The sequence below is a fragment of the Malaclemys terrapin genome, chromosome 10 (genome assembly GCF_027887155.1).
Source record: "Malaclemys terrapin pileata isolate rMalTer1 chromosome 10, rMalTer1.hap1, whole genome shotgun sequence".
Classification (NCBI taxonomy): Eukaryota; Metazoa; Chordata; order Testudines; family Emydidae; genus Malaclemys; species Malaclemys terrapin.
Window position 1 is genome coordinate 55,608,494 of NC_071514.1, and position 13,198 is coordinate 55,621,691.

At 54.2% G+C, this 13,198-nt stretch overlaps 1 protein-coding gene across 2 annotated transcripts in view; it reads right to left on the reverse strand.

Annotated features, from left to right (window-relative positions):
* Positions 1–911: 911 nt before the first annotated feature.
* AXIN1 (axin 1) overlaps positions 912–13,198 on the reverse strand; it is a 186,365-nt gene continuing 174,078 nt past the window's right edge. For both annotated transcript variants that reach the window (XM_054042109.1, XM_054042110.1), the window contains exons 9-10: positions 8,868–9,035; positions 912–3,443 (exon numbers count right to left, since the gene is read on the reverse strand). In XM_054042109.1, coding sequence (XP_053898084.1) covers positions 3,317–3,443; positions 8,868–9,035 — 295 coding nt within the window. In that variant the 3' untranslated portion in view covers positions 912–3,316. The remainder of the gene's footprint in view (positions 3,444–8,867; positions 9,036–13,198) is intronic.

A 13,198-nucleotide genomic window follows, 5' to 3' on the forward strand; every position in this document is an offset into this window, starting at 1 on the left:
TCTCACCCTCCGGCCCAGCTTTGAGTTGGTCTTTGCTTTCAACTTGCGGCCTGGCTTGCATCTCTGGTGTCCTTTCCCACCATTCCTTCCCTTTGCCCTGCTCCCACCACCAGCTTCACTTCTCCCCGGCACCCCAAACAACCGCGCCACCCCAGCAGGGCTCAGCCTCTCCTTTCAACCCCCTTGTTAAAACTCACGATCTCTTCACAGCCCCAGGAGCAACATTGCTCCCTCCTTGCTGTGACCTGCAATCCCCAGCAGCCCTCCCTCACCCCCCGGAGACGGTGCTCTGACTACACCCACCCTGTCACCCCGGGGGTGGGGGAGTATAAACTTCGCAGGTCAGGAAGGGGTCTTCCTGGGAATGGAGCGCACTGCTGAGCACAAGGAGATCAGGGCGATAGGAACCCAGGTAGGGTAGCAACTGGCACTTGCTTTGTAATCCATTTGCAGTGACACTTTGTGCTCATTTTCTTTTCCTAAAAATAGTCCCTCACACTCTGCATAAATGGCAGGCCCGCCAACCCTGGGGTCTTGGCCGAATTCCAATTCTGCCTGCTTTAAACTCCCTCCGCCATTTGAACTGACTAAAGTATTCTATGCACCTGGACCCGGCGCCTGTGAAGGGCTGTTCTCTGTGGCTGAACTCCAGCAGAGATGGCTGCATACCAAGGAGGGGTAAAAAAGCAGCTTGCAAAATGGGGCCCTCCTGGATTAGATAGCTTGCACTTCACACACATTCCTGAGGTATACGCCCTCTCTGAGCCCTGTCCATTTGCTGCTACCTTCATTGACTCTTTCCAGCACAGCCACTATCCCAGCTACCTACTTCAGCTTGCGTCCCTTGGGGCAGATCTTGCTGAGCCTTGCATACCTCGGCTCTCCAGGGAAGGAAGGAAAACAGCAGCCAATTGGATGTTGGGTTTTTTATTTCATTATTATCCAAGTACCTTTTAAAAGATAATTGTACAAGTCAGCACATGAAAACGCTCAGGAGACGCCGTTTGTAGGCATGCCGCTGGCGGCTGACGCTGCGGTTAGAAAATGTACATATTTACAGTGGAACCCTTCAGAAACGAGGGCAAATGGAAAACCTGTGGCTGTCGGGTACATTAACAATCTCACCAGACACAGAATACAATCCGAACTTAAAAAAAGAAGAAAAATGTTTGTAATGCAGTTCCCTGGATGAAAACAATTTCTCATTTGCTGGACTTCACATAGTGATAGGCAAGTTACAGAACCGTGTTCAAAAGGCACTCTGTGACATATACAATATACTGAGAGGCAAACCTACCTGTGCGGATACACAATCACGCAGGCCTATCCCACTATATCACCTCTGACTGTCATCACCACGCCTGCGCCTAGCAACGCTGCAGCCAACAGAAAGAGTAGAGCTGAGAACACACAACAGAAGAACAACTGTGGCCAGAGTCAGTGCTGATGTGAAAGCCTTCACACCCTTACTGTGGGGCAGAAATGGACCCACTGATCTGCAGGCGGGGCATGGCCTGGTATCTGAAGGGGGTCTGGGTCACCGGGTGATTTAATTGACAAATATTTACATTGGACTCAGGAGCAGGGATGATCCGCAGTGTGACGGATTAAGAGAGCTCAGCGGGTTGGTGAAGAGAGGCCTGCAGAATGGTGCTCAGTGGGGAGCATATTTAAACAACAATCGCTTTGGAGTCTGAGCCCCCAGCATTCTTGCTTCTGAATAAACACTGGCCCTTTGGGAACCTTTCCTGAGGATCCTGTCGTCTCTGCAGCCAGGGTGACTGTTCTCCTTAGGGGATGTATCCTCCCGGGAGACTCCTGGTTAGCTCTACTGATGATAAATGGTCCTAGATGTGCCCATCGAGGGGGAAACAGGTAGAAACAGCTCTATTTACCACAGTCTCTCAGAGCACCCTTTCTCAGAGGATTCAGATATTGGCAGCGGTGCTACCAGAAGAGATCGACCTGCAGAGCCCATGGTGAGATTTCTCTCCTTTCCTGGCCGCGTGGAACAGAAACTGCAAGTTTCCAAGTGGTTTTCCCTCTACACTACATTTGCTCTGATTAAGACTCCCGTGACCACGTCAGGTCTCAGCATTGGCAGGGCTGACATGCCATGCCACAGCACGACAAATTATTACCATCTGCAGCCTAGCAACCCCCCTCGCGGGATGTTACATTCTAAGTCTTAAGAAGTAAGAGGCTTGAATGGAGGGCTCTCTTTGATTGCCAATTACATACGATGAGAGCCCTCCGGCAAAGCATGCGCTCGGGAAAGGCTTATGGCTGGGAGCAGGCATCACCAGACTTCTCCAACTATCACCTCTGATCTGCGGAGAAAAGAGCAGGAGACGGCACTTCACAAAGAAAGCTCTCATCAAAATGGTACCTGCTGATCCCAACCCTAATCCTGGTGCACCATGCTCCGGGTGCCCCCTCCTGGCCGGACTGTAGCTAACACTCACTGGGATGCACCTGAGTTGCAGGAACCAGACACTTATGGACTCCAGTGACAACCAGCCACAGTAGGTGCTCTAACAAAAGACCACTGTGTTAAGAGCTCCTAAATACAAACCCTCTCCTCCAATGCTTACTCAGTCACAAGAATGCTTGGAGAAAAAGCACCTAGGAGATCTGGTGGCTTAAAACATGGGCAAGGTTAACAGATTAAAAGTGGCTTGGTTAAAATGTCATAAATCCAGATTTTCAACCCTGCACTACGGTGGCCTTTGTACTGTCAGTGTGAGCCCGCCAAAGTGTGGGCTTCCATATCAGCATCTGAGATAGCAGCTTGTGTGGACTTCCCCGAGGGAGTTCTCCACCTCAACACACACAGTAGCATCAACTAAAAGCCATCCACTGTCAGGACACGGGGAGGGTCAGATGAAGGCAAGGCTCCATGCCGAGCTGGACAGATGGCTGTACACGCTGGGTGAGCTCCGAAGTACCTGTACGTCTTACATTTACATAAGAGCACTGTGACATTGGAAAGATTTTCCTTTTATTACAATATATCAAAAATATGCAGCTTTAGTAAACAAGGTCATATTACACTTTCTAATGCAACTGTACAATGCTACAATACACGTAATATTCTGTCTGGAGAGGGAGCCCGGCGGGGATCCCACTGGCAAGTCTGTGTGGTGGAACTCCTCCCACTGGCAACGCGTAGCTCCTGGAAGTCCTCGGGAGGGATCGAGGTGCCTCCCTCAGTCTGGGTCAGCCCAGTACCGAGGGATCTGTGCCTCCCAGAGCATCGACTCTGGATCTGCTCTAGACTGTTGAGATTTCCAAAATCTTTCCCAGGCCTCTCCCGTTAGTCAATCTTCTCGACCTTTCCAATGATCTTCTCCTCAAAGATGGGCAGGGTGGCCTCATCCTCGCGCACCTCCTCAAACACGACTCCGCAGTCAAACTCATGGCTCACTTTTTTAAAGTAATACCTGCAGAGCAGAGGGGGCCACGTGAACGACTCGCCCAGCTGGCAACAGCCCAGAACCCTGCAAGGTCCCACCCACCAAGGGCTGCACCAGCCCCAGCCATGGGCCCTAATAGGCTTTGGAAGCCCCACATTGACTCAAACCCAAGCATGCCGTACCCCTGATTCCTATGTGATAATGCCTGGGGGGTGGATATGATACACAGGAATAAATATCCATAACACCCAAATTGGCTCCAGGGCCAGAACTAAAACCCCTCTCCTGCCCTCCCACCAAACCCTCCCCTTCAGAAGCAGCATGGCAGAAGAGATACCAGGTGCCTGTGATAGCAGGGGACTGGACTCAAGTGTTCCTGCTGATCAGCTTTGCAGGTGATGGCAGGCTCACCAAGGCAGGCATTGCCAATCCGAGTACAAATACAGCGGGAGTGGCCCTTACCCCAACTATACTCGCAGCACTCCTCGCACCAGAGGCTGACCAGCTGGGTCCTGCAGCCCACCCCCCAAATAGTCCCACAGTATGGACCAAAGTTGCTCTCCATTTGAGGCTAGAGCTATGGCTCAGAGAGGCTACAAGTCCTAGAATGCAACTGGCCTCTATGCAAATGGCGAGCAGCCCAGGCAGCCCTCCATTGAGCAGCGTTTGGGGGCTGCTGGCTTGGTACACAACCAGGTTTTTGCTTGCAGCAATTGCTGTTGTAACACTCTTCAAAGCCAGATCCTGCTCTTGAAAAAACACGCTCAGGCCACACTGCCTTGTCTGCCCTGATCGTTTGGCTGCAAATAGTTCAGGTGCTGAACTGTCCTGTCTGGATTGCAGCACGGCACAAGCATAGATTGGAACCAAATCCCTAAAATACCCATAACTTGCCACTTCAATAACACACAGTGTACACACGTTCAGGGCCAAGGCCGAATTCCTGCCTGATCCACCCTTCTTTAAATTAGCTCCTGGCAGGCCATTCTACCTGTCTCTTAAAGAATATACACACAAGAAACCTCCTTAGCCACTGGGTGTTCTCACTCGTCTTCACGGCTAATGACAGCTGCAGCACTGCAGGAGGAAGTGCCACAGAACGGAGCCCCAGGGAGAGCACCTCTGACCACATCACCTGCATTGGCTCATTAATCTGTCTCTGCCGGGAGAGACAAATGGGCAAAGCACTCACACCATTGCCTGCTCACAGGTAACACGGATGGCGTCAGATCTCTCTGGATCCCGCTAGCACATCTCTGCCAGGGATGCCGTATTCCTAGGACTCAACGAGCCTTCTGCCCCTGCCCTGGCTTAGCCTACACTGCTGAGGCACTCACTCTCCTCTCCAACGGCCCTGCGCTGGACTAGCTGTATGCTTATCAGGGACTGAGCCTGCTCATTTCTCTGAACCCCAGGCTCTCTGCCCGTGGTGCCGCCTCCCTCCTTGCTTAAGGGTTGAGAAAGCTGTTCTTTTTAAAATTGGGAAAGATTTGCCAGCTCCTCCCTGCCCCCTGCAGGCCCTGCTTTGTTGGAACGTGGGGTTCAGCATAGGCTCAGAGAAAAGACTGGACTCAAGTGTTTAGCTTGGTGAGCCTTGGGGGAGGGATAGCTCAGTGGTTTGAGCATTGGCCTGCTAAACCCAGGGTTGTGAGTTCAATCCTTGAGGGGGCCACTTGGGGATCTGGGGCAAAATCAGTACTTGGTCCTGCTAGTGAAGGCAGGAGGCTGGACTCGACCTTTCAAGGTCCCTTCCAGTTCTAGGAGATGGGATATCTCCATAAAAAAAAAAAAAAAAAGACAGTTACCTTTTCCGTAACTGGCGTTCTTCGAGATGTGTTGCTCATGTCTATTCCACAATAGGTGTGCGTGCTCGCCACGTGCACCGGTGCCAGAAGTTTTCCCCCTAGCAGTACCTGTAGGGGACCCTTGGAATGGCACCTCCATGACGTGGTATAAGGGGCACTGCGCGCTCCCCCCACCCTCAGTTCCTTCTTGCCAGACAACTCCGACAGAGGGGAAGGAGGGCAGGATGTGAAATGGATATGAGCAACACATCTCAAAGAACAGCAGTTACAGAAACGGTAACTGTCTTTTCTTCTTTGAGTGATTGCTCATGTGTATTCCACAATAGGTGATTCCAAGCATATCTGCTGGAGGTGGGAAGGAGTTCACAAACTCTCGGGACAGAAGACGGCCAGGCCGAACCCGGCGTCCTCCCTGGTCTGGGAGACGATCACATAATGCGAGGTGAACGTGTGAACTGAAGACCATGTTTCAGCCCTACAAATGTCCTGAATGGGGACATGGGCCAAAAAGGCAGCCGATGAGGCCTGCACCCTAGTCGAGCGTGCCCTCACAATCGACAGCGGGGGGATATCTGCCGAGTTGTAACAGGTACGGATGCATGAGGTGATCCAGTTGGAGCATCGCTGAGTGGAGATCGGCCGACCTTTCATGTGCTTGGCCGAGGCGATGAACAGCTGCAAAGACTTCCTGAACGGCTTAGTCCGCTCCAAGTAAAAAGCCAGAGCCCGTCTCACATGCAGCATGTGGCGGCGGCGCTCCTCACTGGGATGCATGTGGCTTGGGGCAGAGGACCGGCAGAAAAATGTCCTGACCTACGTGATAGGCGGAGACCACCTTCGGGAGGAATGAAGGGTGTGGGCAGAGCTGGACCTTATCTTTATGAAACACCGTGTACGGGGGCTTGAAGGTCAGGGCCTTGAGTTCCGAGACCCGCCTAGCCAACGTGATCGCAACCAGGAAGGCCACTTTCCACGAGAGGTGTGACCAGGAGCATGTAGCTAGCAGCTCAAATGGGGGCCCCATGAGACGGGCCAACACCAGGTTTAGGTCCCACTGTGGGACTGGGGGCCTAACATACAGGAAGAGACAATCCAACCTGTCGGAGAAAAACTGAGTTCTCACTATTTTGTTTAGGTACAGCAAGTCAGAGCTTTATGCAAATAGAGATTTGAGAATGTTTGTTGTACTAGAAGTACAAAAGGGGGGGTTGTGGAAGCAGAGAAAAGAACTGACAGAAGGGAACTGCAATGCATGACGTTTGTTAGCAAGAGTCAGGCTAACTGTAACCCTGATAACGCGAGATTTGTAGAAGCGAGGATTGTGTGAGCCGGGTGAGAAAGAACTGTGTAAGAAGTCATTATGACCTCAGTATAGATAAGGTGTAGAAGACCTTGTGTAGATAAGGTATAGAAACTAATTGTATGTTGGCAAGAGTCAAAACAAGTGAGGAAATGAGATATCAAGATGGCCTATGTATAAACAAAATGCTGCTGTCCCTCATTATTTCTGTGATGAAAGGTATAAATGCTTGCTGTAATTAGTTACCAGAGAGAGACCTGCTTTGCTCTCTCCTCTGCACATGTGAGAGTTAATAAAGCTCTGACTTGCTGTACCTAAACAAAATAGTGAGAACTCAGTTTTTCTCCGACAATTTGGGGGCTCGTCCGGGATGGCAACGCCCACTGAGGCAACGGCAGCTGCTACGGATCGTTCCCCTTCGAACCCCATGGCGCCACAATAGAGGTAAGAGACCTTTTGAAATCTCTATTGGGGTGTCGGAGGAGGACTGTCCGTGGGGCCGTCTGCCCCTGTTGGGCTCACGCCATCCGAACTTATTGACTGTGCAGCAAGGTCAGATGCTGAGCGGCGTAATAGGGGAATTGTTTGCCGCCCCCTGTAAGCATATGCTAGGTGCATAGGGTTTGCACCTGTATTGAGGAGTTGTTACCGCCTCAAGAGGGGTTTTTACCGCCTCAAGTGATGCATCGAGGTACTTGGGAATAGTACCTGGAGGTACTCAGGAGTAGTACTTGGTATAAGGCCTTGGTATGTTGGTGTGTGTGGTCTGTGTGTGTGTGTGTACACAGTGTGAATTGAGTGTTACCGGAAGACGCCCAGAGTACTCTGCGAAGTCTTTTGGCTCGTGACCAGAACTACTCTAACGCAAGCCCGGTAACTAGAGGATCTTTTAGGAGATCCGACCCATGTAGGTTGACTCGGCCTGGCATCGTCCGGCGAGGAGGCTACCTGGGTCTAGGAGTGTGTGCACCCATCTTCCCTCCCCTTTTTCCTCTCCGTGTGAGCCACTGACAGTCTGACCATCTCACTGGATGCAACAGAGTAAGCGGCGCTTTCTCTCTGAGATTAGCCGACGCTCTTTGCTGAAGGGAGGTGTAGGGGGTCATGGCTATCCTCGTTAGTCACTCCTGTGTGAATACTCTGTAGGGAGAGTCCTTAGTTTATGAGCCGCTAGCGCGGACAGGGCATCCTTCCCCTTTTGAGTGTGTGATTGGAAATTGGGTGGGGGACAGTCTAAGTCTTCCCTTTCACCCTTTCCATTAAACAGGGAGCCAGAGGGCTCCTCCATCTCCTCCGCAGTGCCGACTAGTTGATGGTGCTGAAGGATCGCTGTGCGTCGACTCGGAGCGGCGCGCCGGAGCCAGGGTCAGCGCCGACTCCATCAAAATAACCCAGAGCCTAATGTCCCTTTATCTCTTGGTCCAAGGCTTAAACGACTTGCAAATCTTGCAGCGATCACTGAGATGGTTTCCACCAAACAGTGTAAACAGTCTGCATGCGGATCACTCACTGGCATAGGTTGCCTACAAGTGTCACATGACTTAAAACCCAGGGCACGGGGCATGCCCAGGCCCGGGCGCTCTAGCTAAACTAAACTAACTAATCAACTAACTAACTGCAGGTACCACACACTGAACGAACAAGCAGTTCTTGGGATGAGCCACAGCAAAGCTGGAGCAGAGCAGTTCCGAAGCACCTTCACTGGTGGCAAGAAGGAACTGAGGGTGGGGGGAATGTGCAGCACCCCTTATACCGCGCCATGGAGGCGCCACTCCAGGGGGTGCTAGGGGAAAAACTTCTGGCACCGGTGCACGTGGTGAGCATGCACACCTATTGTGGAATGGACATGAGCAATCACTCGAAGAAGGGCCCTTCTCAAAATACTGGGAACACATACCAGAGAACCCCGCCATGTGGTTAAGGCCAGGGCGGTGGTGGTGTTACTCTGGGATAGGAGGGGCCTTGTCCCCTTAGTCTCCAGCGCGCCCCCATGATTCCCACTCCCATTGACACCTGCTGCTTTGGGTTTAGCATCCTGGCATTGCACTGAGACAGCGTCCCCAGCTGACTCAGGAACACCTCCCCCCCGGGCAGTCCCTTGCCTCGTCTACCTTGCATGGCTCTGTCTCTGGAGGATCACTGCGAGACAAGATACCATGACATCCATGGTACTGGGGAACGTACACAGTAAGGAGCTAGTGCCGGCTCAGAGGGAGGCCCCGACACCCGCCTTAGGGGCAAAGGGGAGGAAGAGCCAAAAGGTGAACATGGCCATCCGTGGAAAGCAGAGATCTAGGAGCAGGCTGAGCTGAATGGACTTTTCCATAGGTCTCTCCTCCGCCTTACCTGTAGTTCCCTTTCTTGGTGAGCAGCTCCTTAAACTGTCCCAGTGTGACCACGCGCCCCTTGACCAAGGTGCGATAAGGGATGGGCTCTCCACAGAAGTAGTATGCGACCACGATATTCTCGCATGGCTGGGAAGCGCCATTGCCTGGTCTCTTCTGAGGCTTCAACCTGCCATGAAAAACAAGAACATTCCCACTAAGTAATGATGCCTGTTGGCTCGTTCTGGGAGAGGCTGCCGGAGTTTCCGAGGACTCGGGCTGCCACTGGGGAACGTGAGATGTGGGTTAATGGTAGACGTCATTAAGCCCTAGTTAACGCTCACTGCAGGCTCCTGGGGACCAGCTGACACGGGACGGGTGGGCTCCTGGAGTCCCATGGTCAGGGAATTGGTTCCCAGCTCCCCAGTGAAATGGGAGACACGTCCCATTATGAGTCTCCTGGCTCCACTGAGCCACCACATGTGGCAAGGAACTGAGGAAGGCTGCAGGGGGACTCTGCTGACCGCTGGCCTGCTGGGGGAATGCCTCTTCCCCTCTGGACTGATTTCTTCATTTCCAGTGTCAGCCAGGGCCAAAAGGCACATCTTGGGCCCCACCTCTGCCTCCTGGACTGTCTGGAGGAAGCAGAAACTCAGCAGCTTGGCCCATGACAGTCAGCCAGGGACGAACCGATGCCCGGGGCGGAAAGTTATATGGGCCTGTGGTGCCTGTGCTCCAGCAATATTGAGGGCCCGGGGGCTTGGCTCCACCAAGGTTCGGGGCTGGGTCTCTCCCACGGCCCCACCTGCTGCCCCCGTGCGCGTCCCCCATTGCTTGGGCAGCGGGCAGCAGACCCCTACCTGCAGCTCTGCGCTGCGCTCTGCCGGCTCCTGGCATCAAATGCCGCTGCAGGATCCTAGCGCCCCCAACCACTGGTGTCAGGGCAGGCTGACCCAGGCTGACCTTGACCCCGTCCTTCCGCCTTTGACGGATGGACCCTTCCCTTTTCTGGCAGGACCCTCCACCAGCACAGGGGGCCCCCTCGCCTGCAGTCACTGCTCCTGCCCCACTCTAGGCAAGGGGCAACCCCATCCCCCACCCTCAGTGAGGGGCAGCAGCAGGGGAGGAGGTGCCCACGTGATGATAGCTCCCCCCCCCACACCCACCACAGGGTAGGTGAGGGGACTTCCTGGACCTGAGAGGGGCCCTAGGAGCACGTGCAGTGACAGTGGTGTGAGGTGAGTGTGCTGCCGAGGGGAAAAGGGGGGTCTCTCCCCTGGAGCTCGCTGCTGCCGGTGGGGAGAGGGCTGGCGGGGGGAGTCCTCTCAGGCCTGCCTGCACCCCAAACTCCTCATCCCCGGCCCCGCCTCACCCCAGAGCCCGCACCCCCAGCCAGAGTCCCCACACCCCAGCCCTGAGCCCCTCCCACACCCCAAACTGATCTCTGGCCCCACCCCAGAGGCCGCACCCCCAGCCAGAGCCCCCACCTCCCCGCATTCCAACCCTCTGCCACAGCCCTGAGCCCCCTCCTGCACCGTGAACTCCTCATCCCCGGTCCCACCCCGCACACCAACCCTCTGCCCGAGCCTCTCCCACTCCGCAAACCCCTCATCCCCAGTCCCACCCCAGAGCCCTCACATTTTTACATTATTTTAAAAAATATAAATCGGCTTACAAGGCAGGTGTATGTTGGGGGGTGGAACTTGGGCCCGTTCAGGGCACCACCAAAAATTATACAAACCTGACAGCACGGAGCAGGTCCTGGAGGGAACGCCCTCACTCAGAGCCGTTCTGTCTTGTGGGGAGGATGGCATTTGGGTTTTTTAAATTGGAGTCCTCCTTCAGGACACCCCATCAGCTGATCCTGTCCCTCCCAGAGCTTGGGGGGGGCCTCCAAGGACCTGGGGGTGGGCTGTGGAGAAGTTTGACACTGGCTGCCTGAGAGGATGCAGTAACAATCAGCTGGCTTTATCTAAGAGAGCATGTGCCCCAGCTCTCCCAGCAACGGGGCCTCTTGCTGAGCCCATGGAGCTGTTTCATGAGGGTCGCCAGAACCAGCTACCGGGGAGGACATATTCTTCGGGGTTACACTGGCCCCTTCAGTGGTCCCCACACTGGCACCCAGATGTGACAATTTAGCAGAGATGGCCTCAAGGCCGAGTGCTGGCATGAACACCCCTGCCGCTCTGCACACAGCCAGGGGCCGGTCGGAGATCTGTGGCCGAGCCTATTCCTGGAACAGCCTTGTGGCAGTCCCTGCAGTCAGGGGTCAGCGCTGGGGGACTGGGGCCCTCTCTGCCATTGGCTGGTGTGACTGTCTATTGTCTGTATACAAACGGAGAGGGGCCCACGCTGCAGAACCCTACCCCTAGTAACGGAGGGAACAGGGTCTAATGATGAGTGGGGCTAGGATCCAGGAGCGTGGGGGGCTGATCCCTGGCGCTGTCAGTGACTCACCGTGCAATGTGACTTTGGTAACCCACTGGAGCTCTCCATGTCTCAGCCCCTGGCTCTCCAGACAGTGGGAGATAACGCTTGCCTGCCAGGAGGGGGTGCTGAGGTTTAATATGGATTCATGTTTGTAAATCCCTGTTGACTCCTGGATGACAGGGGCTAGTCACCAGTGAAGTATTGAGGAGCATCCTCTCCAAAGGTGAGCTTGAGCTCACCTGTGCCAGCATGCTTAGCCCATCAGGGCAGTATGGGGTTGCTAGCACAGCCTGCTCATTCCCGATACAAGGTACAGAGGGTCAGGCTGACAGACAGACCTGAATGGGCTGCTGCTAGGGAGAGAGGATGCAGGTTCTAGTTCAGCTGTGGCACATTTCAATCGCTCCCCTCCTCTTCCTGCAGCATCACTCCGTTTGAGGAAGAGGGCTCATGGGCCCACAAGCATGAGAGGGAAGGGGCTGTGCTAACAAGCCCTCCTCGGCTCTCAGGGCAGGAGCTCAGTGTCCCTTTGCAGGAGTCGGCGGGAGCGCTGCTAGCACGGGACACCTGTACAAACAGACAGGCGTGTGATTCCTGCTGACTGCGCCGCCTCCAGAGGCAATCTGTGTCTGCAGAGTGCAGGCAGCACGTTTCTACACCCTCCTACAAACCACGGACTGGCCAAGCGGAGCATCAGCACCGCAGGGTATTCAGCGTCTGCTAAGAGAGAATCTAATTTGTAATCTGCTGTGCATTCCCCCTCCTGCGCAATAAAAACCAGGAAGAGAGACAGCAATGACTTCTGAACAATCTGCAGAATCCCCCGTTCCTGGGTCCCGGAGCTAGCCATGTAAGCCAGCGGGGAACGCTCCCTGGGCAGCCCTGCATCCACAATTACAATGTAAACACACAGCCATGGCCAGCCTGTCTGCACCAGATCAGGATGGTGTTTCACTAGTCTACGCAAACCAGATCATTTCTCTTACTCCTACATACAGGAATGCATAAGGCAGCCTGACTTATTAAGGGCAGGACTCATTTTCTTATTGCCAAGTCAACTTTCCGGAGGTTTTAACATCCTCAAAAGAAGCAAATCAAAGAGATAACTCAGGCTACTATTATAGAGGAGCGCCCCCTTGCTGTCAGCAGCTAATTTAGCAGGTGGTTTTGAATCGACAATCTGGGAACGGATAAAAGGTTTCGGGGGGGGGGGGGGAGGGAGAGGAGCATAGGCGCCGACTCCGTGGGTGCTCCGTGGCTGGAGCACCCATGAGGAAAAATTGCTGGGTGCTCTGCACCCACCGGCAGCCAAGCTCCCCACCCCACCCCAGCTCACCTCCGCCTCCTCCCCTGAGTGCGCCATCTCTGCTTCTCCTCCCAGCGCTTGCTGCCGTGAAACAGCAGTTTCGCGGTGTAACAAGCTGTGGGAGGGAGGGGGGAGGAGTGTGAACGCAGCGTGCTCATGGCAAGAGGCTGGGCTGAGGCGGGGATTTGGGGAAGGAGTCCAATAGGGGCAGGGAGGGGGCAGAAACTTTGGGGAAGGGGTTGGAATGGTGTCGTCGGAGCAGGGCGGTGCGAGGACCCACTGGTGCCAGGAGAAGTTGGCACCTATGGGGAGGAGCACATACTCCCCTGAATCTGCAGAGCAGCTGTGTGTGTGAATGCACTTCTGGAGGTTTGGAGGCTACACAATCACGGTAAGTCCCCTTGGAGCTGTGACACAAATCCTAGGTAGCATTTTGTTAACAATCCTCCCAAAAGTCCATGTGCCAGACTGCTGGGGGTGGAAGCAGGTGGGCATGCTCCCAGTATGGGGGGCACATTTTAAATCTTATTATTTTCGGAACCTCTTAAAGTGTTGGTGCATTCGCTATGCACAAGCCAGGGTACTGAGTTAGCTGGCGCTATGGTTATGGCTGTCAC